At 50.6% G+C, this 25,681-nt stretch overlaps 2 protein-coding genes across 2 annotated transcripts; one reads left to right on the top strand and one right to left on the bottom strand.

The window, feature by feature from the left end:
• The first annotated feature begins 695 nt into the window (after positions 1 to 695).
• Positions 696 to 14,077, top strand: ZNF865 (zinc finger protein 865). The gene is made up of 2 exons (XM_049901351.1): positions 696 to 798; positions 10,554 to 14,077. The coding sequence occupies exon 2, from the start codon at positions 10,580 to 10,582 to the stop codon at positions 13,739 to 13,741; it is 3,162 nt and encodes a 1,053-aa protein (XP_049757308.1). The 5' UTR covers positions 696 to 798; positions 10,554 to 10,579; the 3' UTR covers positions 13,742 to 14,077.
• Positions 14,078 to 14,612: 535 nt separating this feature from the next.
• On the bottom strand, positions 14,613 to 22,303 carry ZNF784 (zinc finger protein 784). Its single transcript, XM_049901552.1, has 2 exons — positions 22,215 to 22,303; positions 14,613 to 20,124 (listed from the first exon to the last, which is right to left on the bottom strand). Exons 1-2 carry the CDS (start codon positions 22,290 to 22,292, stop codon positions 19,237 to 19,239), a joined length of 966 nt encoding a protein of 321 aa, XP_049757509.1. The 5' UTR covers positions 22,293 to 22,303; the 3' UTR covers positions 14,613 to 19,236.
• Between the last annotated feature and the right edge of the window lie 3,378 nt (positions 22,304 to 25,681).

The raw sequence follows: 25,681 nt of genomic DNA, 5'->3' as shown, positions 1-25,681 counted from the left end.
TGCTGCTGGTCCCCTAACCATACTCTGACAAGCACTGATTTATGGGAATGCCTTAAAAAAAAAAATTTTTTTTTTTTTATTAGCAGAGTGAGGCCGAACTTTGGTACAAAAGGTGTGAGGGGGTGGAGCTTAAATGCCATAGGGTGGACGGGGTGGGGCTTAAACACGGGGTGTGGTCCTCATAAGAAACGTTGAGGGGCGGGACTTAAGAAAAACAGGCGGGACTGGGGCGGGGCTTAGGAGACAAAATGGAGTTCTAGAGGGGAGGGGCTTGGTTCTTAGGGGAAAAAAGAGGAATTTAGGAGGGTAGGGGTGAGGAGGATGGGCTTTGAGGCAGTGGGCGGGCTTGTAATAAGCTGTGGAGTGGGCGTGGCCCGTAGCGGGGGCGGGGCTTAAATGTCAGCGTGAGGCGAGAGGTGTGGCTTAACCGGACGTCAGAAGTGTCTGGGTGGTGCCTAAGGAGAGGAGAGAGCGCAGGCGCACCTTGCAGTGCTCGCTCACCGGAAGCGGCCTAGGCTTTCCCTGGTCCGCGTCCCCGAACCAGTGCGCAGGCGCCCTTCGTCCTTCCCCGTCGCCGCCGCCGCCGCCGCCGTCTCCTCTTTCCGCTCCTCCACGCCGGCGCCTAGGGGACGGGAGCGACTTCCGCTTCCGGAAGGGCGGGCGGGCGGGCAGGCGGGCGGCGCGGGGCTGCCGAGGAGGGGGAGGGGGCGGCACTTCCGGTCGGGCGCTCGGGTCTCCCCGGAGCGGCGGTACCTCCTCCGCCTCCTCGGCCTCCTCCCGGCGGAGACCCCGGCGCCGGTGAGTGACGGGGCGTGCGGGGCCCCGGATGCAACGGGGGCGGGGGGCCCTGCCCTGGCCCGCTCTGGTCCACAGAACGCCCCCAATCAGTGCTTCTCCCGCCGGGCCTCTGCCAGAGGTTCCCCAGTTCCAGCCCCTTCATAAGATCACTCCAGCTATCTCTATATTAACACCCCCGTGTAGGACAGCTGCCAAAACGCTTTCATCCATGCGCGCCCTAAACTGCTGCCAGGACTCACCACTGGTGCTTTTTTATAGTATTCCTTCCATATAGCCCCCCCATCTTTGCTTCCTCCAGGACAACCCCAAGATGGTACCAGCATTGACCCTCCCCCGTAATACATGCCGATGGTGAAACCTTCATTAGTATCCCCTATAGGATTGCCTCCAGACAGCTTTGCCTTAGTGATTTACTGCAGAACTACCCCCCATTATTGCTATCCACACACACAACGGCCCACCAGAACTCTTGCCGCCTTCCGTCAGAATGCCCCCTTTGATGGTGTGGAAATAATTTTCATTCTGGGCAGCGCCAAGAATGCCCTTTTTTTTTTCCTCGCCTTCTCCTTTGAACACCTCATTGACTCCCCGTGAAAATATCCCTTTCAACCTCCACCTGCCCCAACAGAATAGCTCCCCCTAGAGTTCTGCTCTCATGCGCACAATTCCTCCTCCTTCAGGTAGAAATACCTACCTGTTTAGCTCCAGGTTCTTAGGAAATACTCCTGCCCCGCCTCCCACCCCACCCTCGTTTTGGTAGTTTCTGTCTTCAGTGCTTCCCGGTGAAGCTTTCCCTCCCAGAATGTTCCTCTTCCCCGGCATAAACAACTCTTGACCTGTCGTGCGACTACCCCCCCAGGGACTCCCTAGAGAAGACCAACTAGGGTGACCTCCTTTACCTAGGCATTCACTCATCCATCCATCTTTCATTGGACAGTCACTGTACTAGATCCAGGGGATACAGCTGTGAAGGAGAGAGATGCGCATGGTTTTAGGTCTTATACGGTTTTGCAGTCAGCTCAGAGGAGCCCTGGTGGCGCAATGGTTAAGCATTCAGCTGGTAACCGAAAAGTTGATGGTTCGAACTCACGCAGCAGCTCTGCGGAAGAAAGACCTGGCAGTTTGCTTCTGTAAAGATCACAGCCTAGAAAGCCATATGGGCTAGTTTTTCTCTGTCAACTGAGGTCGCTATGAGTCAGAAATTGACTCCACAGCACCCAACACCAACAACACAGTCTGGCTGAGGAAACAAATAAGATAAATGATGTTCATTGGGTTCTCTGAGAGAGCCTAATTTGGGGGCTGGGAGAGTGACTACTTTAGCTATCTCAGGAGAAACCTGAATTATGAGCAGCAACTTAGCCATGCAGAGGTGTGGGTAAACTGTTTCAGGCAGTGGGAACAGCAAGTGCAAAGGCCCTAAGATGACCTTGACAGTGGTGAGTGGACGAGGGGTAGCAGGGAGGCCAATAAGTTTGGAGCAGAGGAATTGATGGGAAGAGTGAGTGGAGAGAAGGTTTGATCTCATAGGGCCTTGGAGATTAGAGGCATTGGAATAAATAATCTAACCTTCATCAGCTCTACCAAGCCCAGGATATTCATTCATTCGTTCACTAACTCCATGGTGTTTAATGAACATCTCCTATGTGTTGCAGATGCACCAGGGAATAAAATAGGCACAAATTCCTATCCTTGTGGAGTGGATATGCTAGGTGAGGGGGCAGACATTAAAAAACAAACTACAGTTAAAACTGTGAGAGCTGGAACTCACCATGATTGTCTTGTTTTCCTAGGTCTCAAGTTTTCTGCCTTTGACAGGGTACAGTCTTAACCACTTTTCTGTCTCTCCTTTTAGTGGAAAGTATTTTAGTTTTCCTTCTCTGAGAGGTTTCCACCTTACACAGGTTCTGTCTTTTGCAGATTTTACTCTGTATATGTGTGTGTGAGGTAAAATACAGCTAGAAAAAGGAATAGAGTTACAGGGGCTGTACTGTCAGAGATTGTGGCAGGAAGGCCTCTCTTGGGACATAATATTCCCAATTTCTATTGTTTGTCATCTTGTCCCACCCCCCTCATCCCTGAGTGTCACACATACACACAACTGGGTGCAAAGTTCTCTCCTCCTGGTCCATTGCACTTATTGTTCCCTCAGCCTGAAACAGTTCACCCAGATGTTTCAAGCTCTAGGGCAGAGAACTGCTCTTAACAGCTCCTCTTCCCCCTGCCAAGAGTGAACTGGTTAAGAGGATGAGCCCTGAATTCCACTAGGATTCGTATCTTTGAGCAAACCACTCCCCCTTTTCCTAGCCCCATTCACTTATTCAACACAAATCTATTTATTCAGCACCTGTATGTACCTGGTGCTATTCTGGGTTCTGGAGATAGAGCAGTAAACAAAATAGGTAAAAATCCTTGTCCTCACAGATCTGACCTTTTAGAAGGGGTTGTTAGTTGCCATCAAGGCACTTCCTACTCCTGGCAACCCCATGTGACAGAGTAGAACTGCCCTGTAGGGTTTTCTAGGCTGTAATCTTTATGGAGGCAAAACACCAGGTCTTTCTTCTGCAGAGTGGCTGGGTGAGTTCAAACCACCAACCTTTTGATTAGCAGCCGAACACTTAACGATTGCCCCTCTATTACTCCTTTTCAGAGGAGAAGACAAGCAGACTATACAGCACATTAGGTGGTGGGAGTGCCAAGGAAGGAAATGGAACAGAGCAAGGGAGATCAGGATTGTTGGCCTGGACCACAGGCTGCAGTGGTTACAGAGAACCTTGTTGAGCAAATGACATTTGAGTAAAGATGTGAAGGAGGGCAGGCAGGGAAAGGGGGGATAGGGGGGACTGAGAGCATTCCAGCCAGAAAGAACATCAGTGCAAAGGAAGGAGCAGCCAGCGCAGAGGGAGGAGCAGCCAGCGCAGAGGGAGGAGCAGCCAGTGCCACAGGAGTAAGAGCCAGTACAAAGGGAGGAACTTCAGTGCACAGGGAGGAGCAGTTAGTACAAAGGCCCTGAGGCAGGAGCAGAAGTGTCATGTTGGAAGAGCAGCCAGAAGGCTGTGGGGAGCAGACTGAGAGCCAAGTAGGGCTGTGGGGAGCAGACTGAGAGCCAAGTAGGTCAGCATTAGGACTTTTACCTAGTGAGGTGGAGGTCACTGTAGGGGTTTGAGCAGGGGCGCAACATAGTTTGGCTTTAGTCCTTCTGTGTGTAAAATGGGAATAATACTGATGCTTATCCCATGGGTCTGTGGTGAAGCTTGAATGAAACAAGCCACACAAGGCACCTAGCATCATGCTTTTAATTAGCATTCAGTCAGTGTTGGTGGTTGTCCTGGGGTCTAGCCAAGAGACCTGGGATTAGGTAGCAGAGGTGGGTCTGTAGGTGAGGAAAGCACATTTTCAGTATGAGGTGGAGTGGGGAGGATCGTCCTTTATTTAGGAAGGAGAGATATTGAAAATCAGCATATTGTAGTGGGTAAGCTTTAGATAAATGAGCTTTTGTGTCACAACAGTTAAGTACTCAGCTGCTAAACTTAAAGGTTGGCGGTTCAAACCCACCCAGTGGCTCTACAGGAGAAAGACCTGATGATCTGCTCCTATAAAGATTACAGCCTAGAAAACCCTATGGGGCAGTTCTCCTCTGTCACATGGGGTTGCTATGAGTTGAAATCAATTCGACAGCACCTAACAACAAGCTTCAGATGGGGTCCCTGGGTGGTGCCAACAGTTAAGTGCCTGACTACCAGCCTAAAGGTTGGTGGTTCAAACCCACCCAGAGACACCTCAGAAGAAAGGCCTGGTGAGCTGCTTCCAAAAGGTCACAGCCTTGAAAATCCTATGGACCAGTTCTTCTCTACACACGTGGGGTCGGTATGCATTGGAATCGACTGGACAGCAACTAGTAACAACAACAAGCCTCAGATCCCAGCCCGGCTGCTTGTTAGTTGTGTGACTTTGGGAGATTAACTTACCTCGTTGACCCTCAGTCTCCTCGTTTATAAAATGGACCCAATAATCATAACCATCTTCTTGCGTTATTGGGAGGATTCGTTGAGTCAACACATGAGAAGATTCAGGAGATTTACTTGGCACTTAGAAAGCACTTGCTCAATGTTATGTATGTTACTGTTATTGTTATTAACAGACTAGAATTTTATCACAGGGCAGATTTATGGCGGCGGAATGACCCACAGGGCCGGGCATCTGAAAGACCTGGAGTCAAACACCTGCTTTAGCCTTTACTGGCTATGTGACCTTGAGAAAATGATTTCTGTCCCCTGCGCCTCAGTGTCCCCATGTATAAAATGGAGCCAGTAATGGTACTTACTTCACAGAGCTATTGTGAGGAGTCAACGCAATGGTACATATCAAACTCCTGGAACAATAAACTTGAGCTATTATGGTTGTTACTGCGGTTGCTTGAGCACTCCTGCCCTTCTGGGCTCCCTATAACGCCTCTTTCTGCATAAACCCTTCCCATGACATATCTCCCCTGAGAATGACACCACTTCCTGGCTCCAGTCCCCTCAAAAGAGGAAATGTCTCTTCTGTCCCTATGGAAATAACCAAGAGCCTGATCAGCTGTGTCCCCCACAGATTAAGCTGTGTCCCTGCCCCTTTTACAGCAGTACCCCTTCAGCATCTGCCTGTTCTGCCCTTCTCATAACTTTACTGCCCCAGAATTCCTTCTCCCAGGGCCCCAACCCGAACATCAGTTCCATCTCTCCTAAGTTTTCCCCTCCCTTAGAGTGCTCTGGTCAGCTCAGCCTCATTCCTTCACTCATTTAACAGATGTATCTTGACACAGGTATTTTGGCTGTAAACTTTCCTATAAGCACTACTTTAGCTGCACCTCATGAGTTTTGTTATGTTTTTGTTTTCATTAACCTGAAACCATGTGCTAATGTCCCTTGTGATTTCTTCTTTGACTCATTGGAGACTTGGGCATGTGTTGGTTTTTTGTTTGTTGTAAAAATATATATAACATGTTTGCCAATTCATTTTTCAGGTGTACAGTTTAGTGATATAATTACATTAGTCATGTTGTACAACCATAATCCATAATCGTTGCCAAATTTCTAAGAAGCGTCTTGTTTACTTTTCACATATCAGCGAATATTTATTGAGCACCCACAATGTACCAGGGACTGCTAGGTGCTGGGGTGCAGCAGTGAACAAGACAGGCCAAGTCCTTGGTCTCTTAGTAAGGGGCACAGAGAGTAAACTGCAAAGAAATATAAAATAAGTTAGTGGCGATAAGTGTGATGAAAAAAATGCAGCAGGATGAGGGGAGTGATGGGTGGGGTGTGTTTTTAGCTAGGATGTCACCTCTCTTGGAGGTAACACCTGAACAGGTAACATCACACCTGAAGGAGATGAGAAGAGCAGCCTTGTGGAAATCTGGGGGAAAATGTTCTAGGCAGAGGGAATGATCTCACCACATTAATGCTCCAACTCCTCAAGAAAACTAACCAGGGAGAAAAATGTAGAACAAAAAGTCATATTCATAAAAAAAAGACCAGACTTAACCGGCATGATAGGGATTGGAGGAACCCCCAAGACTATGGCCCTAAGTCACCCCCCTGACTTGGAACTGCAGCCATTCCCAGAAACCAACTTCAGCCAAGCAATAGACAGGCCTAAAAAATAATAACACCCAAAAAGAACGTGCTCCTTAGAGCAAACAATTATACGAGACCAAAAGGGCAACATTTGCCCAAAAGCATAGATGAGAAAGCAGGAACGGCTAGGGAAACAGGCAAAAGGCAATGGGGAACCCAGGGTGGAAATGGGGAGAGTGCTGACACAGTGTGGGGATTACAGCCAATGTCATGGGACACTTGGTGTACAATTTGTTGAATGGAAAACTAATTTGTTCTGTAAACTTTCATATAAAACAATAAAATTTTTAAATTTCATATAAATGGGATCATACAATTAAAAAAAAAAGAACACTAACCACCCCTGCCCCCCAACCTGGCTCCTTGTATAAACTTCCCTCATAATGCAGAGAGTACCCCCAAATAAGGCTCCTACCCCCATGGTTAAGGAGCCCTGGTGGTGCAACGGTTAAGCACTCGGCTGCTAACCGAAAGGTTGACAGTTTGAACCCACCCAGTGGCTCTGCGGGAGAACTGGCAATCTGCTTCCATAAAGATTACAGCCTATGAAACCCTGTGGGGCAGCTCTGGTTTGTCACATGGGGTTGCTACGGCTCGGAATCGACTCGTGACACCTAACAACCACCACCACCCCCATAGTTCTACTACCACCTTCTTCCACTACCAGGTAACAACCCAACCCCTGGCATATCAGTCAGGGTTCTCCAGAGAAACAGAACCAACAGGAGACATAGATATAAAGAGATTTATTTCAGGGAACTCACTCATGCAGTTGTGGAGGCTGGCAAGTCTGAAGTCTGTAGGGCTGGCTTGAAACTCAGGATCTTCAGTTGATGTTGCAGTCTTGAATCTGAAATTCATAGGGCAGGCCAGGAGACTGGACGCTTAGGCAGGATTTCTGTGTTACAATCTTAAGACAGAATTCTTTCTTCTCAGAAAACTTTTTAAGGCCTTCTACTGATTTAGATGAGGCCCACCCACATTATCCAGGGTCACTGCCTTTCCTTAAAGGCAGCTGATTGTAAATGTTAATTACATCTACGAAATACCTTCACAGCAACATCTAGACTCGTTTTTTAAATTTTTACTTATTTTGTTGTTGTTGAGAATATACCCAGCAAAACATACAATTCAACAGTTTCTACATGTACAATTCAGTGACATTGATTACATTCTTCGAGTTGTGCAGCCATTCTTACCTTCCTTTTCTGAGTTATCCCTCCCCCATTAACGTAGACTTGCTAGGCTGTCTCGTCTTTGAAGTTGCTGTTGTCACTTTGATCCCGTGTAGATCTTAAAAGAGCATAATGCTCAAGGCAGACCTTTTTTACTAGTTATGTTAAACTATTGTTTGGCTTTAAGAAGACTTCAGGGGATATTTTTGGGTTAAGGTTGAAAGATTATCTCAGGGCAATAGTTTCAGGGGTTCATACAGCCTCCATGGCTCGAGAAAGTCTTGAGCCCATAAGAATTTGCAATTCTGTTCTGCATTTCATCCCTTTTGGTCAGGATTCTTCTGTATCTAGACTAGGTTTGATCATATAGCTGGGCACTATAGCCAAGCTGACACATAAAATTAACTATCACGCCTGATAAAACACTGCTATGGGGAATGGAAGTGGGGTTCTCTCAGGGTGGTAGAGCCAGTCCATCCAGCCACAAACTGTTGGCTCTGTGACCTTGGGCAAGTCACTCCTCAATTTTGGAGATTCATTCAGTTGATATGTGTAAAGTGCTTCTGACTGGCTGGCATGTAGGAAATGCTCCATCAGTGTTACCTATTATTAACATGTACTGTCTCTGGATGGCACAGATGGTTAAGCACTTGGCTGCTAACTGAAAGGTTGGTGGTTCAAACCCACCCAGAGGCGCCTTGGAAGGAAGGTGACAGCCTTGAAAACCTTATGGAGTACAGTTGTACTCTGACACACGTCGGGTTGTCATGAGTCAGAATGGACTCGACAACAAATGGGTTTTTTTTTGGGGGGGGGCGGGGGGTTGCTGTAATGAAAGCAGGCCAGGCAGTGACTTCTTTCCCAAAACACCTTCACTCTCATCTGCTGCCCAATAGCACCCTAAATCCCTACCCTACTCCACACATTCTCATACCACATGGGTTCTACCTACAGCCTTCTAGTTACCTCCCCAGCCATGCCTGTGCCCTTCCGGGGGATCTGATTCAATAAAGGAGGTGTGAAGGGTGAGTCTAGTCCAAGGACAAGGACACTCAGAGCTAGAGACTAAAAATATCTAACTCTGGGCTGGGAGTGACGATGGAAGAGACACTCACCTTTCACTTGTGGGAGGAAAGAGCAAGCCAGGTGGAAATGGGATGAGAGGCCAGCTGCACTAGATCCACTGAGCACAAAGCCAGGCACCAGGCGGAGGGTGGATGGACAGAGAAACATGTCAACCTCGTGGGTCCTTCTCCCACTGGCTTTCCACTAGCTGAAGGGAGGCATTTCCTGAGGCCCCCGGGTGGGTGTAAGAACTCAGGGATCCATTACCAGAGCTAAGGTTCCAGTGGGGAGGACACGCACAGAGCCTGACAACCTGGAATGCCAGTTTCTGTAAAGGAGGCAGCCCGCAGGATGGCTGATGGTATGCTGGGGACAGGAATCCCCTCAAACAGCGGTGAGGACAGGAAGGGCAAGGGTTCATTCTACCTGAGCGTCTGCTGTCAGGCCTGGGTCAGGTGTGTGATGTTTCTGATGGCAGAAAGAGCCACAGGGATTGAGTACAGATTAATGCTTTCATCACATTCTAATTCAGTCCCCTGACAGTACAGCGGTTATCGCCTGTATTAGTTTCCTAGGTCTGTTGTAAGGAAGTACCACAAAGTGGGTAGCTTAAAATGAAATTCATTCTCACAGTTCTGGAGGCCAGAAGTCCAAAATCAAGGTCTTAGCAGGGCTGCGCTGGTCCCTGAAAAGGCTCTCGGGGAGGAGTTCCTTGCCTCTTTCCGCTTCTGGCGGTTCCTGGCAATCCTTGGCTTGTGGCTGCATCACTCCAATCTCTTCCTCACTCTTAACATGGCCGTTTTCCCTCTGTGTGTGTCTGTGTCTAAATTTCCCTCTTACAAGGACACCAGTTGTTGGATTAGGGCCCACCCTAATCCAGTATGACCTCATCTTAACTTGATTACATCTGCAAAGACCCCACTTCCAAATAAGGTTGCATTCACAGGTTTGAGTAGACACGAGTTTTTATGGGGGGACACTATTCGACCCAGTACAGAGAGCTTCCAAAGTGCTGGGAACCATCTGTCTTAAGAGCTTTATACATGTTAGCTTGTTGAATCCTCGCAACAACCGTCTGAGGTAGTTATTTGTTTTATCACTCCTGTTTATGGGTGAGGAAACTGAGGCACAGAGAAGTTCAGTAACTTACCCATGATCACACAGCTAGAAAGTAGTGGAGCTTCCATTCAAACCTGGCATTCTGGCTCCAGAGTCCATCCTCTTAACCACTATGATAAACCAAAAAAAAAAAAAAAAAAAGCCATTGAGTTGATTCTGACTCATGGTGACCCCATACGTACAGAATAGAAGGGCTCCATAGGGTTTTCAAGGCAGCAGATTGCCAGCCTGTCTTCCGAGGCATCTCTGGGTGGTTTCCAACCGCCAACCGTTCAGCTAGTGCGCTTAACCTTTTGCGCAAACCAGGAACAGTGGAATCGCTATGATAGAAACTTAGGGTTCTGGTTGTACAGAGGCAAAACCTGGGGGGGGGGGGCGTTGAGAACAGAGTGGCCGGGGGGACATTGACAGCATAGAGTCTAGGAGGAGGGGGGCAGAGAGTAGAGTGCCTGAAAAGGAAAGTAGAAGTGGGGAGAAAGGGGGGTTTGCTGGGGACCTGGGGGATGGACCGAGAAGGTGGTGTGTAAGGGTCCCCAAGAGACAGGGAGAGCTGGAAGGCTTAAGAGAGACAGGAGGGAGTGGGGTGAGGGGAGGCATTGAGGAACAAAGGTGAAGAGAAGGACAGAGTTGGAGAGGCCACGGGGTGGTGGAGCTGAGAGGGAGATCCCCTCTGTGGGGTGGAAAGACAGAAGGCTCCGATGTAGAAGTGAGGGAGTGGCGGGCTGGGGAGACTTGGCATCCTGGTCCCAGTGCCTCAGACCCACCCTCTTCTTCACAGGGTCTCCCAGCTCCCACCTGCCCGCGATGGAGGCAAACCCAGCAGGCAGCGGTGCCGGGGGCGGCGGGAGCAGCGGTCTGGGGGGCGAGGACGGGGTCCACTTCCAGAGTTACCCCTTCGACTTCTTGGAATTCCTCAACCACCAGCGCTTCGAACCCATGGAGCTCTACGGGGAGCACGCCAAGGCTGTAGCTGCCTTGCCCTGTGCTCCGGGGCCCCCACCCCAGCCCCCGCCCCAGCCCCCACCCCCTCAGTACGACTACCCTCCCCAGTCGACCTTCAAGCCCAAGGCAGAGGCACCTTCATCATCATCCTCCTCGTCCTCCTCTTCTTCGTCTACGTCCTCCTCCGCCTCCTCTTCCCAAGCCAAGAAGCCGGACCCGCCCCTGCCCCCCACCTTCGGGGCCCCTCCGCCGCCTCTCTTCGATGCTGCCTTCCCTGCCCCGCAGTGGGGGATCGTTGACCTCTCTGGACATCAGCACCTTTTTGGGAATCTGAAGCGAGGGGGGCCAGCTCCCGGGCCAGGGGTGACACCAGGGCTGGGCGCGCCTACTGGGGCCCCGGGGCCACTGCCTGCACCCGCGCAGACCCCGCCAGGACCCACTGCAGGGGTGGCCTGTGACCCCGCCAAGGACGACAAGGGCTATTTCCGGAGGCTCAAGTACCTGATGGAGCGGCGCTTCCCCTGTGGTGTGTGCCAGAAGTCCTTCAAGCAGTCTTCGCACCTGGTGCAGCACATGTTAGTGCACTCCGGGGAAAGGCCGTATGAGTGTGGCGTCTGCGGCCGCACCTACAACCACGTCTCCAGCCTCATCCGCCACCGCCGCTGCCACAAAGACCTGCCGCAGGCCACCGGCGGCCCGCCCCAGCCCGGTGCACCCCTTCCGCCCCTGGGCCTTGCCACGCCTACAGCCAATGCCGCAGCCACCGCTGCTGCCACCACCGTTTCTTCTGGCGTACCAGCCACTCCTGTGGCCTCCGCTCCCTCCACAGATGGAACCTCAGCCCCCGCGCCCCCAGCCAGTGTAGGGGTGCCTCCTCCAGCCACGGGGAGTGGGGAGGGCCCCTTCGCCTGCCCTCTCTGCTGGAAGGTCTTCAAGAAGCCCAGCCATCTGCACCAGCATCAGATCATCCACACAGGCGAGAAGCCCTTCTCCTGCTCCGTGTGCAGCAAAAGCTTCAACCGTAGGGAGAGCCTCAAGCGGCACGTGAAGACGCACTCCGCAGACCTGCTGCGCCTGCCCTGTGGCATCTGCGGCAAAGCCTTCCGAGATGCTTCCTACCTCCTCAAGCACCAGGCGGCACATGCTGGGGGCGCAGGGCCGCGACCCGTGTACCCCTGCGACTTGTGCGGTAAATCCTACTCGGCGCCGCAGAGCCTGCTCCGGCACAAGGCCGCTCACGCCCCGCCGGCCCCCGATGCCTCCAAGGACGCTCCGGCCTCGGGCCCGCAGCCTGCGCCCCCCTTTCCCCCTGGCCCCTACTTACTGCCCCCGGACCCGCAGGCCACTGACAGTGAGAAGGCGGCCGCAGCAGCGGCCGCCGTGGTGTATGGCGCCGTGCCCATGCCGCTGCTGGGGGCGCACCCGCTGTTGCTGGGGGGCGGCGGCCCCAGCGCCGCCGGGGGCTCCGGTGCTAGCGCGCCAGGCAAGACGTTCTGCTGCGGTATCTGCGGGCGTGGCTTTGGGCGCCGCGAGACCCTGAAGCGCCATGAGCGCATCCACACAGGCGAGAAGCCGCACCAGTGCCCTGTGTGCGGGAAGCGCTTTCGCGAGTCCTTCCACCTGAGCAAGCACCACGTGGTGCACACGCGCGAGCGGCCCTACAAGTGCGAGCTCTGCGGCAAGGTCTTCGGCTACCCGCAGAGCCTCACGCGCCACCGCCAGGTGCACCGCCTTCAGCTGCCCTGCGCCCTAGCCGGCGCCGCCGGGCTCCCAGGCACCCAGGGCGCGGCGGGGGCCTGCGGGCCAGGGGCGGCTGGCAGCGGTGGGGCGCAGCCAGAAGCGCTCAGCTATGCCTGCTCCGACTGCGGCGAGCACTTTCCGGACCTTTTCCACGTCATGAGCCACAAGGAGGCGCATATGGCTGAGAAGCCATACGGCTGCGACGCCTGCGGCAAGACCTTCGGCTTCATCGAGAACCTCATGTGGCACAAGCTGGTGCACCAGGCGGCACCCGAGCGTCTGCTGCCGCCTGCGCCCAGTGGCACCCAGCCTCCTGATGGCAGTGGCGGTGGGGCAGATGCGGCCGGAGCGCTGGACAACGGGCTGGCGGGCGAGGTGGGCGCTGCTGTGGCGGCGCTGGCGGGCGTGGCGGGCGGCGAGGACTCAGGCGGCGCGGGGACCGCTGGGGGTGGCAGCGGGGGCGCGGGCCCCGAGCGCTTCAGTTGCGCCACGTGCGGCCAGAGCTTCAAGCATTTCCTGGGCCTGGTGACGCACAAGTACGTGCACCTGGTGCGCAGGACTCTGGGCTGCGGGCTGTGTGGCCAAAGCTTCGCCGGTGCCTACGACCTGCTCCTGCATCGCCGCAGCCACCGGCAGAAGCGCGGGTTCCGCTGTCCTGTGTGCGGCAAGCGCTTCTGGGAGGCTGCTCTGCTCATGCGCCACCAGCGCTGCCACACGGAGCAACGGCCCTACCGCTGCGGCGTGTGCGGCCGCGGCTTCCTACGCTCCTGGTACCTGCGGCAGCACCGCGTGGTGCACACGGGAGAGCGCGCTTTCAAGTGTGGAGTGTGCGCCAAGCGCTTCGCTCAGTCCTCTAGCCTGGCGGAACACCGGCGGCTTCACGCCGTAGCGCGGCCGCAGCGCTGCGGCGCCTGCGGCAAGACCTTCCGCTACCGCTCCAACCTGCTGGAGCACCAGCGGCTGCACCTAGGTGAGCGCGCTTACCGCTGCGAGCACTGCGGCAAGGGCTTCTTCTACTTGAGCTCGGTGCTGCGGCACCAGCGCGCCCATGAGCCGCCACGGCCGGAGCTACGCTGCCCTGCCTGCCTCAAGGCTTTCAAGGATCCAGGGTACTTCCGGAAACACCTGGCGGCCCACCAGGGCGGCCGGCCCTTCCGCTGCTCCTCCTGCGGTGAGGGCTTCGCCAACACCTACGGCCTCAAGAAGCACCGTCTGGCCCACAAGGCTGAGGGCCTTGGGGGTCCTGGAGCAGGAGCAGGCGCCTTGGCAGGGAAGGATGCTTGAGCAGGGGGCTGCCCACCCACCCCTCCAATCAGATGTCCCCTCTGGACCCCCAGCCTGGCTGGTGAGCGCACTTCCTCCTCCTTGCTGTCACCCAATTCTTCAGAAAGTAAAACAGACTCGCTTCCTTCCAGACCTTTCAGTACAAACTCAAGATTGCATCCCTCCCATCCTGGGCCTCTCTGGCCTTCACCTCATCCCATCAGATGCGAACTTGATTCTCCATCCTCCCCCCTTTTTGTAGCCCTCATCAGCCCCCAGTCAGCTTTGCTGGAGGTGGGGTCTGAACTGCCCGCACCTAGTCGCTGTGAATCTGACTGGTCAGTGGAATCTGAGCGAAGTTGGGGGGGCATGAGGGGGGACTGGGTGCTCTTTTGGATTCTGGGGGTGGGGGTGGGCTGGGAGACGCGGCTTGTACAGAGCGGAGAATAATAAATCTTATGAACAGGGCTGCTTCAGTCCTTTCTTGCGTCCCAGGGAGCTGTTGTTTCCTCTGGGATCCTGATTCCCCAACGCCCTCTGCCTCGCCTTCTTCCAGCTTTTACTCATTCAACTCGTATTTACTGAGGTTTTAACCCTATTCCAAGCTTTATCGTACAAGTTGGGGGTATGGAGATGGAGAAGACAGGTAAGTCTCTCCTTTAACATGCCTGGACTCCTTCCATGGTGTTTTCCCTAATTATTCACCCAGCCAACATCCCTGGAGAGACCTCCCTGCCAGCTCCTGTGCCGGCCACTAGAGAAACAGATGACTCCAGCATGCATCCTTGCCCTCTAGCAAGAAGAAAGAGAACTCTTACTGAGCTACCACTGTGTTCTGGCCTCGTTCAGACTCTTGCTCATTATACAGATCACGCATAGTCCTTGCCCCTGCAGGATAATACTTTTGGAGTCTTCAAAAGGCCTTTCACACAGTTTGGCGGTTCCTCAATAAGTTAAACAGAATTACCATGTTGTTATTAGTTGCTGTTGAGTCAATTCCGACACATGGAGGCCCCACGTGTGCAGTGTATAACTACTCCATAAAGTTTTCAAGGCTGTGACCTTTCAAGAGCAGATCGCCAGGCCTTACTTCTGAGGCACCTCTGGGTAGGCTTGAACCACCAGACTTCCAGTTTGTAGTTCAGTGCTTAACCATTTGCATCACCAGGGACTCCTAGAATTACCATACAATCCAGCAATTGCACTCCAAGATATGTACCCAAAAGACTTGAAAACAGGGCCTCAGACATATATGTATACCAATGTTCATTGCAGCACTATTCACAATAGCCAAAGGTGGAAACAACCCAAATGTTCAACAGATGAATGGATAAAAATGTTATATGTACATACAATGGCGTATTATTCAACCATAAAGAGAAATGAAGTCCTGATACATTCTACGACATGGATGAACCGTGGAAATACTGTGCTTGGTGAAATAAGCCAGGCACAAAGGGCAAATATTGTATGGTCCTACTGATACAAAATATCTAGAATAGGTAAGTTAAGACAAAAGATTAGTGGTTACCATGGGGTGGTAGGAGTGGAGAATAGAGAGTTAAAAAAAAAAAAAAAAGCCCTCTCATAGCTCTCATTTTGACTCAGAAGAGTGAAAGAAATAGCCTGTGATATATGTTTAACTATCCCATTTGTTCAAAGAGGAGTCTGAGGTCCTGGAAAAGCACACCTAGTCAATCCATGGTAGAATTGGGTCTCCAGTCCCAGGGTGCCTCAAACCTGAAGCTTGATGACAAAACTGGGTAAGAGGGGTGCTACTTGGACAAGTCCATTTTGATGCATGTGAGGGCCTCAGCCTGGTGTGGCCACCATGTTCTAATGCTGGAGACTGAGCATGAATCAGACCTTGTGCTCAGAAACCACAGGGATATGGAGAATCACAATATAAGGGATAGAGGAGTATCACAGGGGCTAAGCCAGCACCGTTGATTCACCCATCAGACTAGGGGGCTAGAAAAATCTTCCTGGAGGAGAAGGTCATACCTGAACAGTGACATAAAGCAACAGGAGCTTGCCAGGTGAAGGCATAGACAAAGAATTCTAGGTGGAGGGGTTGGAGTGTTTAACTAAGCCCAACTATTCTGGAGAACTTCAAGGAGATTAGTATGGCAGGAAGCAGCCCTGGTGGCTCAGCGATTAAGCACTGGACTGTTACTGAAAAGTAGGCCGTTCAAATCCACCAGCCGCTCTACGGGAGAAAGGTATGGTAGTCTGCTTCCATAAAGATTTACTGACTTGGAAACCCTATGGGGCAGCTCTACTCTGGTCCTGTAGTGTTGCTGTGAGTCGGAATCCATTCAATGGCAATGAGTATTATGGCTGGAGGGCAGAGTTTGAGATGGGGTGGAGCAAGGGTGAAAAACATCTGGAGGCAATCTCTAAATTGTACCCCCCCAATTTCAAAATGTATAAATGTTGATAGTGGCCAAATATTAGCAGAAATGCCTTCCCTCCTTTTGTCTGGCTGCCTCAGTCAGGTGCCTTTCATATTTATGGTGCCTCGGAATGTCATTCCAAGTCTTGTCTGGTACCCCCTCTAACTTGTGCCTGTGAGCAAGTTCCCCTCTGCCCTCGCACCCACCCCCATGCGTCTGGTTTGAGCTCTGGAATATGAAGCTGAAGAGGTTGAGGCATGGAGTGGGGGGAGGAAGGAGGGCTAGATCCCGAAGGGCCTTGAATTCCAAACTGAGGAGTTTGGATGGCTTTTGCAGGATCTCAGAGGCTAGAAACTGGTTATGACCCACTGATGTGTTTGTTTAGTCCATGCATTAAAAAAATAAAAGTTTGACATAGTGGTGAATATCTGAAAATCAAAAGATTTTACATAATGCGAACTAATGGCAGTTCTCGAAAATTTATAAGATCCAGCAAACCCAGTCTGCATTCCTCACTGGAGCTGAGCAGCCATTGCCCTCTTTAGATGGGGCACACACTTCCCAGTTTGCTGCAATTTCCACTACTCCTTGTTGAGTCCCCACACCGACCTCAAGTGTCTGTTGCTGTATTTCACTCCGCTTGCGCTGGTATTTTCCCCTTGAGCCCAGCTTCTCTCACTTTTATTCACATTGTCACCCAGCTCCCACAGGCATTCACGTTTGTAATCACTTCTCAAAGCAACAAGGAGCTGTGGGTTGGTGACAAGGTTGGGATCTGTTCTTGAAGGCTCCCTGGGGCTGCAGTATGGAGAATGCAGAGAGCACAGCCCAGGTGTTGGGAAGCTGGCAGGGCTGCTGCACAGCTATTCAGATGTGAGATGATTGTTGGTACAAGGGTAGTGGCAATGAAGTGTTCAGATCCCAGAGATATTTAACTGGCTCAATAGGGGGAGACTGATAAGGGATTAGACATGTGGGTGACAGATAAGGAAGGTTTAAGGAGCCTGCCATGGGTGGTGATGCCAACAAGAGAGGAAACATGGAGGAGAGTTCTAGAGCAAGTTCCGGTCATGTTGAGTACAGCTGCCCATGGGTCATCTATGGGTTTGTTGCGTGGGTGATGAGTGAATAGGAAGGTGTGCAGATCAGGGACTCTCCCTCCTTAAAAAGCATGCCAGCCACAGGAGTCCCTCCTTTTTGCCAAACTTTCCTGTCCCCCACTGTCATAGCTGAACCACATACTGCCATCAAGTTGATTCCAACTCAAGGTGACCCCACATGTGTCAGAGTAGAACTGTGCATCATAGGGTTTTCAAAGCAGATCACCAGACTTTTCTTCCTGAGGCACCTCTGGGTAAGTTAGAACTGCCAACCTTTTCAGTTAGTAGTCAAGTGCTTAACCTTTTGCACCTCCCATGCAGCTCTGAACCACATAACATTTCTTGAATAGCCAGAGATTATTTACCCCTTTACTTTCTCCCTTCCCCTTCTGAAAGCATGAGGGGATTTTTTTCCTGAGCTTCACAGAGAGAAATCTGGTGGGGTCCTGGAGGTAAAACTCCCAAAATGTGGGGTCCCTATGGCAGGTCCTCCAGGAATCTTTAATCTCTCAAGCTAGTCCGCACATCCTCCAGCAACTGTTCAATTACTCTTTAAGTTATCCTACCCGATGTTGGGTCTAGCAGCAGAAGGTTCTATTTCTGGCAAGCGGTGATTCTCTGTATCAGCCTGTCTCTCCAGTTTCCTGGGCAGCTGTTTGCTCTGTGATCTCCATTCTCTGATGGATCTAAGCATTTTTTTCTGTTTTCCAGGTTTTTTTTTTTTTTCTTGTTGTGAGGATGGGAGTTATGGCTTACAAGCACTTACATGCCAGACTGTAAAGTGGAAGTCTTTACTTCCATTTTGAAGAGGAGGAAACAGAGGTTTGGAGAGAGGTACACTGAAACACTGGCAGCAAGACCAATGTGGTCCCTTTACCCCTGCCCCCGAAAGGCAGACAACCCAGATACAAGACCAGCATAGAGAAACCCTTCAGAAAGTCCTTTAATAGGAATGGAACTGGAGGTTTCCCACCACAGCTCCAAGTCCTCATCTCCCCACCACCTCAGTGGCTCCTCTTATTCCATACCCACCACGTCCAAGTTTTAAATCCCGACTAGCCCGCCATGCCATCATCAGCCAAACCTTCTTTCAGATTGCCTTGAGGACTGGGCAGTAAGCTGTTTGCTTCAAATTGGGAGTGGAGGGTATTAGAGAAACCTGAGGCTACTTTGTAGAACTGGGAAACCACAGGCTCTGAACCTAAAGCTTTCGAAGGGGCATATGAGGTGGCTGTTTGTCATCTATGTTTTCAGTTACCTCCAAATAGGAGTCTAGGTGGGTTAAGGAAGGACCGCCATGGGGGTGGGGGTAGCAGCTTTTGGAGTAAAGATCCTTACGGTCAGGCTTACATGCTCGAGGCCTCAATGGCTCTTGGTTGTGACTTGGGGACCCTCTGGCTTCAAGGTGATGGGATCCGAGTCTCTTTATGGGGCACCTTGTGGGCATCTTCTGCCAGAGGGTGGGTAGGTACCCCAGGTCCAGTGCAATCCAGTGAGGTAGGCAAATGATTCCATCCTGGTCCACCCTAGGGAGCCCCCAAGGACAGTCCAGCATTCTGCAGATGGAGGGCTAGACTAGAGGTGCTATGGTAGGCCCCGATTCCACCCCTTCCACTCAACCCTGGCTTCTCCTTCATAGTGTCCAGGCTCTCTTGTGAAGAGTTGTGTTCTGTTGTGGCTTGTTGTGTCTTATACAAGGACAACCCAAAGAGGAGGCAAACGGGGCAATGAACTAGTCCATGCTCCTGGTGCTTAGCTGGGCATCCAGGGGGCTGCAACTGTACCTTTTTCTAAGCCTCACAAAGGTGTTGCATGGGTTTGTGGGGGGTCCTGAACCTGGGTCTTCCTCTCCTCTCCCTCTGTTGTCCAACCCTACCTGTTCATGGCTATCTCGTTTAGTCCTTATGTCATTTCTCTCCAACCTTACCTTTTCTGCTCCCTGCCTTTTTCCCCACCCCCCTCCCCTAAAATCTGCCTCCTACTTCCATGTTAATTCCCCCATGTCCCTCACTCTCCAAGCCTACTGGTCGATCTCCACTTTCACATTCACGGTTTCCCCTCGCCCCTCTTCCAAGGTGTTTCCCACCCCACACTTGCTCCCTGTCCCTGCCACCAATCCCAGTTGGCCCCCCGAGTCTCCCAACCCAGGCCCGGGCCCGTGGAAGTGGGTGCGCTGGTGCTTGCGGAAGTTGGAGGAGTTGTTGAAAGTGCGGTCGCAGAGGGAGCAGCGGAAGGGGCGCTCGCCTGTGTGGATGCGGGCGTGGCCGCTCAGCACTGAGGACTGGGTGAAGCCCTTGCCACAGATGCCGCAGTGGTACGGCCGTTCGCCCGTGTGCACCCGCTCATGGTCACGCATGTCTGAAGAGCGGCGGAACGGCTTGGCACAGAACCTGCACGCGAACGGCTTCCCCACAGCCGCTCCTGCTGCTGCTGCCGCCATCACCACCTCCGCCCTCTCCTGGGCCACCCCGGGCCTCTGCTCCGGAGCCGCTGCTGCTTCTGGAAGCCTCTGGGATGTTCCCGGCTCCACCCCGTGTCGGTGCTGGTGCCTGAGCAGAGGCGCCAGGGCCTTGAAGGCCCGGGGGCAAAGTGGACAGCGGTAGGGCCGCTCCCCTGTATGCAGACTGTAGTGGGCCCGGAGGCTGGCAGGACCTGGGCAGCTGTGGCCACACACATGACACCGGCTTGGGTCCCCACCCTGTCGGCCACCTTCAGTCCCAGCCAGGTGGCCATGTTCGTGGAAGAGCAGCTCGGAAACCAGCCGGAAGGCAGCTGGGCACAAGGCACAGTGGAGAGAGCCTGGCTCCGGGGGCTCAGGGACCAGGTTAGTATCTGTCACCTTCACCACCTGGATCTCGATGAGGTCACTCGGGGGTGTAGTGGGGCGGCCATCATCAGGCACCAGGACCTGAGCAAAGGGGAGAAGAAACAAGGAGCCTGTGGACCTGCCTGGAGACCTCCTCCTAGCGTTTCCCCAACACTGCCCCACTTATTAAAACATCCATCTCCTCTTACAGAATAATCCTGATCAAAAAGGGGGGAAATGTAGACCAGAATTTCAAATTCTCATAGACTCCACACTTTCTGGAGACATGGAGGCTGGGTGAACCCCTGAAACTATTGCCCTGAGATAATCTTTAAACTTTAAAACAAAAATATCCCCTGAAGTCTTCTTAAAACCAAACAATAGTTTAGCTTAACTAGTAAAAAAGGTCTGCCTTGAGGATTATGCTCTTTTAAGATCTATCTGTACAGGATCAAATTGACAACAGCAACTCGAAAAATTAGACAGGAACCTTAGGGGGCAGTGAGTTTATGTTAATAGGAGAGGAACAACTCAGAAAAGGAGATAAGAATGATTGTACAACTCGAAGAATGCAATCAACGCCACTGAATTGTCCATGTAGAAACTTGAATTGTATGTTTTGTTGTGTATATTCTCAACAACAGAAATAAATAAAATTAATTATAAAACAAAAATAAACAAAAAAACCCATCCATCTTCTCTGTGGCGTATGGGCCCTCAACGCCTAAACCCTGTTCTCCATTCTCCAGGATTCTGCTGTATCCCCAGCAAGTCTTTCCCTGTCCAAAATACAGTTGATTCTCATTATTTGCAGTGGTTATGCTCTATAAGGTCCCTGCGAACAATGAATTAGCAAATACCAAACCAGTCGCGAAGCAAGTTTTTCGATGCACTTTGCATGTCTGCAAATGACCATGAAAGCCGCTCAAGTCTCGATTTTCACATTACAAATACATTTTGGTAAGTACGCGAATTTGCAAATATGGAATCCATAAATAATGAAGATCGACTGTTGTATCAGGGATCCATCCATTTCTCTTCTCCACCCTAGTTAAAACCCATCATGTCTTGTCTTGACAACTGAAAGAGCTGTATAAATGGAATCTGATTCTGCTCCTGCCCCCTCATAATCTACCTCCTTACAACAGCCTGAATGAGCTTTTGAAAATGTAAATCAGATCAAGTCATCCTCCCACTCAAAACCCTCCAATGACTCCAACTGCACTTAAAATCCGAAATGGTTACCATGACTTATACTCATCGTGATCTGGCTCCTGCTTTTCTCTCTGACCCCAGTGTAAACAGAAGCCAACACACAGCTGACTTCTCTGTCTAAATTTAGCTCCCCTCCATCCCCCCATCACATCGCACTTTGTGTTTCCTTTATAGAACCTATCACAATACTTATTGTTTCCTCTCACTAGACTCCAAGCTCCAAGAGAACATTGTCTTTGTCTATCTTGTTCATCTCCATCCACAGTCAAAGGAGGCGCTCAATACATGTTTGTTGAATGAATAAATGTCCTCAGTTACTCTCCAATCCTGACTGGAGGAATTCAGAGGTTCCTAAGTTACAATGTAGCAGACATTTCTCCCTCAACATGACTCCTCAGTCCCTTTCAGAATCATCTCTCCTCCCAACGTGGGTGCCCCTCCCCAAGTCTTTCAGAGTCACCTTCTCAACCTTCTACCCAAGTCCACTAGTCCTAAAATGTTTCTGGGGCTCCACCCCTCTTCCGTCTCTGCCTCCTATGGATACAAACACAACACTTGACTCCTTCACTGGACGAAGCCCCTCTTTAGATGTTCCATCCAATCCCAGCAGACAACTCCATCCTCAAACCCCGCCCACAAAAGCCCCACCCCCGGCCCCTCCCCACCCACAGGCTCCTCCTTAAGCCCCACCCCCAAACATTCCCAGCCATTGGCTCCGCCTTCATTTCCTTCCCTCCATACCGATAGGCTCCCCTCTAAATCCCGCCCTCAAATCCTCCCTTCAGAATCCATACGCTCCTCCCCAAGCCACGCCCCAAACCCTCCCCTCACTCAACTACGAAAAGCTCCGCCCCCAAGGCTAGAACCCTAAATACCTCCCCTGTTCAGCTCTCACAGGCCCCGCCTAGGTCCCGCCCCCTGCCCCACGACCTCCTCCTGCCTCGAGCCCCGTGCCCAGGCCCCTTCCTCTCCCGCACCAGGTCCGGTGGCTCCGGAGATCGGGACGCCGAGGTCGGTGAGCTCTGACTCGGGGGCTCCGGGCGCGCGGCAGCCATCTTGTGCCCAAGACCCGCCCCCGAGGCCAAGCGTCTCTCCGAGAGGGGGCGGGGCTCGGGCTGCGTAAGAGCTACGGCGCAGGCGCACTGGAAGCCGGCAAGGTAGGGTGGGGATTGCAGCTCCAAGGGAAGTTGAGCTCTGGGATCTGTCAATCCTCCCTGAAAAAAGAAAGACTCACTTTGATGCTAGGATGTCTGAAACACCTTGTGAACAAATTCGTTTCCCTGTCTGGCAAATTAAGCAGACCCGAGGATCCAGCAGTCAATTGGATGTCACCAGGATTTAATAACATTTGTTTTCGTAGTACACAAATATGTTTTTATAGTGTTAGGTTTTGTCGTTATCTTCTCTGTAGGATACAGTAGTAATGCAAAGTTTATAAATGTGAGGTTTTTAGAAAGTCAATTTAAAGAAATATTCAGTAAACAACAGTACAGGTGGTTCTTGGCTGTAGCAAAAGTAAGAAAGCTGCTATGACGTTTGAGAAACGCTGACTGGGAGGAAAGCGCTTGAAGACAAGGGCTTTCGGCAGCACCAAGGACAGGGCTGGGGCTCTCCTTTGTTGTTCGTTGCCGTGAATTCCGACTCATGGCGACCCCATACGTGCAGAGTAAAACTGCTTAGGGTTTTCAAGACTGTGACCTTTCAGGAGCAGATCGCCAGGCTTTTCTTCCTAGGCGCCTCTGGGTGGGTTCGAAGCGCCAACCTTTTGGCTATTAGTGAATGGTTAACCATTTTCACCATCCAGGAACTCCTAACTTAAACATAGGTAAAAAGTATAGGGTCGCTATGAGTCAGAATCGACTCGACAGCACTGGGTATTTTTTGGGGGGGTAATAAGTAAACAATAGTACAATTGGTCCTTGGCTGTAATAAAAGTCAAGAAATTGGTATAACGTTTGAGAAACTATGATCAGGAGGAAAGGGCCTCAAAGACAAGGGCTTTCGGCAGCACGAAGGACAGAGCCGGGGCTCTCTGTTTTTAGTTGCCATCCAGTCCATTTCTGACTCATGGGGACCATGTGTGTGCAGAGTAGATTGCTCCATAGGGTTTTCAAGGCTGTGACCGTTCAGAAGCAGATCACTAGGCCTGTCTTCCAAGGCGCCTCTGGGTGGGTTTGAACCACCAGCCTTTCAGCTAGTAATCAAATGCTTAACTTTTCACCACCCAAGTACTCCCAACCACTGACTCATTCCACACTCGGGATGTGTGACGTTAGGTAGGTCACCACGCTTTCTCCTGTATAAAACTGTAAAGGTGTTGTGAACACCCTTGGAGAGAAGAGACATGGAAGAACTTTGGAACACCCTTAAATTATCTTCTTGGAAGGGCAGAGTAGGAGACATGTAGACATTATGACCATTCCTAAATATTCTAAAGAATGTCTAGAGTTACATGATAGAGCTACCATGTTGTTCTTGTTGGGTACCATTGGGTTGATTATGACACATAGCAACCCCACGTGAAAGAGAAGAACTGCCCCCGTAGGGTCTCCTAGGCTGTAATCTTTACAGAATCAGTTTGACAGGTCTTTCTCCCTTGGAGCTGCTGGATGGGTTTGAACTGCCAACCTTTTGGTTAGCAGCCAAGCACTTAACCATTGCACCACTAGGGCTCCTTAGAGCTACCCTATGACCCAGCAATTCCACTCTCAGGTATGTACCCAATGGAAATGAAAACACATGTCCACACAAAAGCTTGTATATGAATGTTCATAGCAGTATTATTCATTATTCATAACAGCCATGAGGTACAAACAACTCAAATGTTCATCAATTGATGGATGGATAAACAAAATATGGTCTATTCATCTAATAGAATGTTTGGCCATAAAAAAAGAATGAAGTATTCATACATGCTACAACATAGATGAACCTTGAAAACATTATGCTAACTGAAAGAAACCAGTCACAAAAAACTACATATTATGATTTCATTCATATGAAATGTCAAGAACAGGAAAAATCTAGAGAGACAGAAAATAAAGTAGGGGCTGCCATGGGCTGGGGAGGGCAGGGGAGGAATGGGGGGAGTGATAGTTGAAGGGTACGGAGTTTCTTTTTGAGGATAAAAATGTTCTAAAATTGTGGCAATATTTGCATATATCTGTGTGTACCAAAAACCATTGGATTGTATACTCTAAAGAGGTGAACTGTGTGGCATGTGACTTATATCTCAATAAAGCTGTTAAAAAAAAATTGACTGAACATGATCTTTTGGGACCAAGCTGTAGTTCATATTTAACAATTAAAAGCCTTTATGGTGGGTATAAGGAGCCCTGATGGCGCAGTGGTGGAGTGCTCAGTTGCTAACCAAAACGTTGGCAGTTTGAACCCATCTAGTGGCTCCACAAGAGAAAAATATGGCCGTCTGCTTCCGTAAAGATTACAGAATTAGAAACCTGATGGAGCAGTTCTACTGTAATCTTTACGGAAGCAGACGGCCACATTTTTCTCTAGTGGAGCCACTGGATGGGTTCAAACTGCCAACCTTTTTTGTTTTTGTTTTGATGGTCCGTGCATGGTGCAATTAGTTTGCTCTCAGCTACTAACTGAAAGGTTGGAGGTTTGAACCCACCCAGCAGCATTGCAAAAGAAAGGCTTGGCAATCTACTTTCATAAAGATAACAGCCAAGAAAACCCTATGGAGCAGTTCTACTGTGTAACACTTGGGGTTGCCCTAAGTTGGAATCAACTCAATGGCAATGTGTTTGTTTTTTTTTGGTTTATGGTGAGTATGTGGATTTTAACTACGCACTTCTTTACTTCTTTAACTATGCACTTTCTCTGTGTTTCAAATTTTCATAATAAACCGTTGGGGTGGGAGAACCTGTAGATAATTTGTTAAATTCGATTTTTTAAAACCTCAAAACAATTCCATGGATAATTCTCATTAGGCTGTAAGCGCCTTGAAGGTAGACACTATGTCCATATCGTTTCCTGCTGCATCGACAGTGCCTACATACCTGGGATGTTACAGGCATTCAATAGGCCTTTACTGAATTAATGAATCAATAATAAATGTGTGAATGAATAAGTAGCTGGTAACAATGGTTGTATGAAGTCCTAAGCCAGCAGTAATTCTCAAAGAGTATTGACTGTCCTCAATCCTTCCCGCTGGGTCTTCAAACAACAACAATAACATTAACAAAAATAAGTACTGTTTACTGAGAGCTTATTGAGTGCAAGGCAGGGACAGATCCAGGTTTTGTGAAGTGTGAAGCTTATACGCTTAAGAAAGATATAGAAAGTAAAAATACACAGTAAGGTATGCATATGAATGTTTATTTTGAGAAAATAAATCTCAACCAAATACAAAATTGAAAAGATAACACTCACCATATGCAACCCCAAATTCTTAAAATATACACAATATTTTTATTAATTT

Source organism: Elephas maximus, chromosome 11 (genome assembly GCF_024166365.1).
Source record: "Elephas maximus indicus isolate mEleMax1 chromosome 11, mEleMax1 primary haplotype, whole genome shotgun sequence".
In the NCBI taxonomy this organism is placed as follows: domain Eukaryota; kingdom Metazoa; phylum Chordata; class Mammalia; order Proboscidea; family Elephantidae; genus Elephas; species Elephas maximus.
This window is presented reverse-complemented; position numbering and strand designations above follow the sequence as displayed.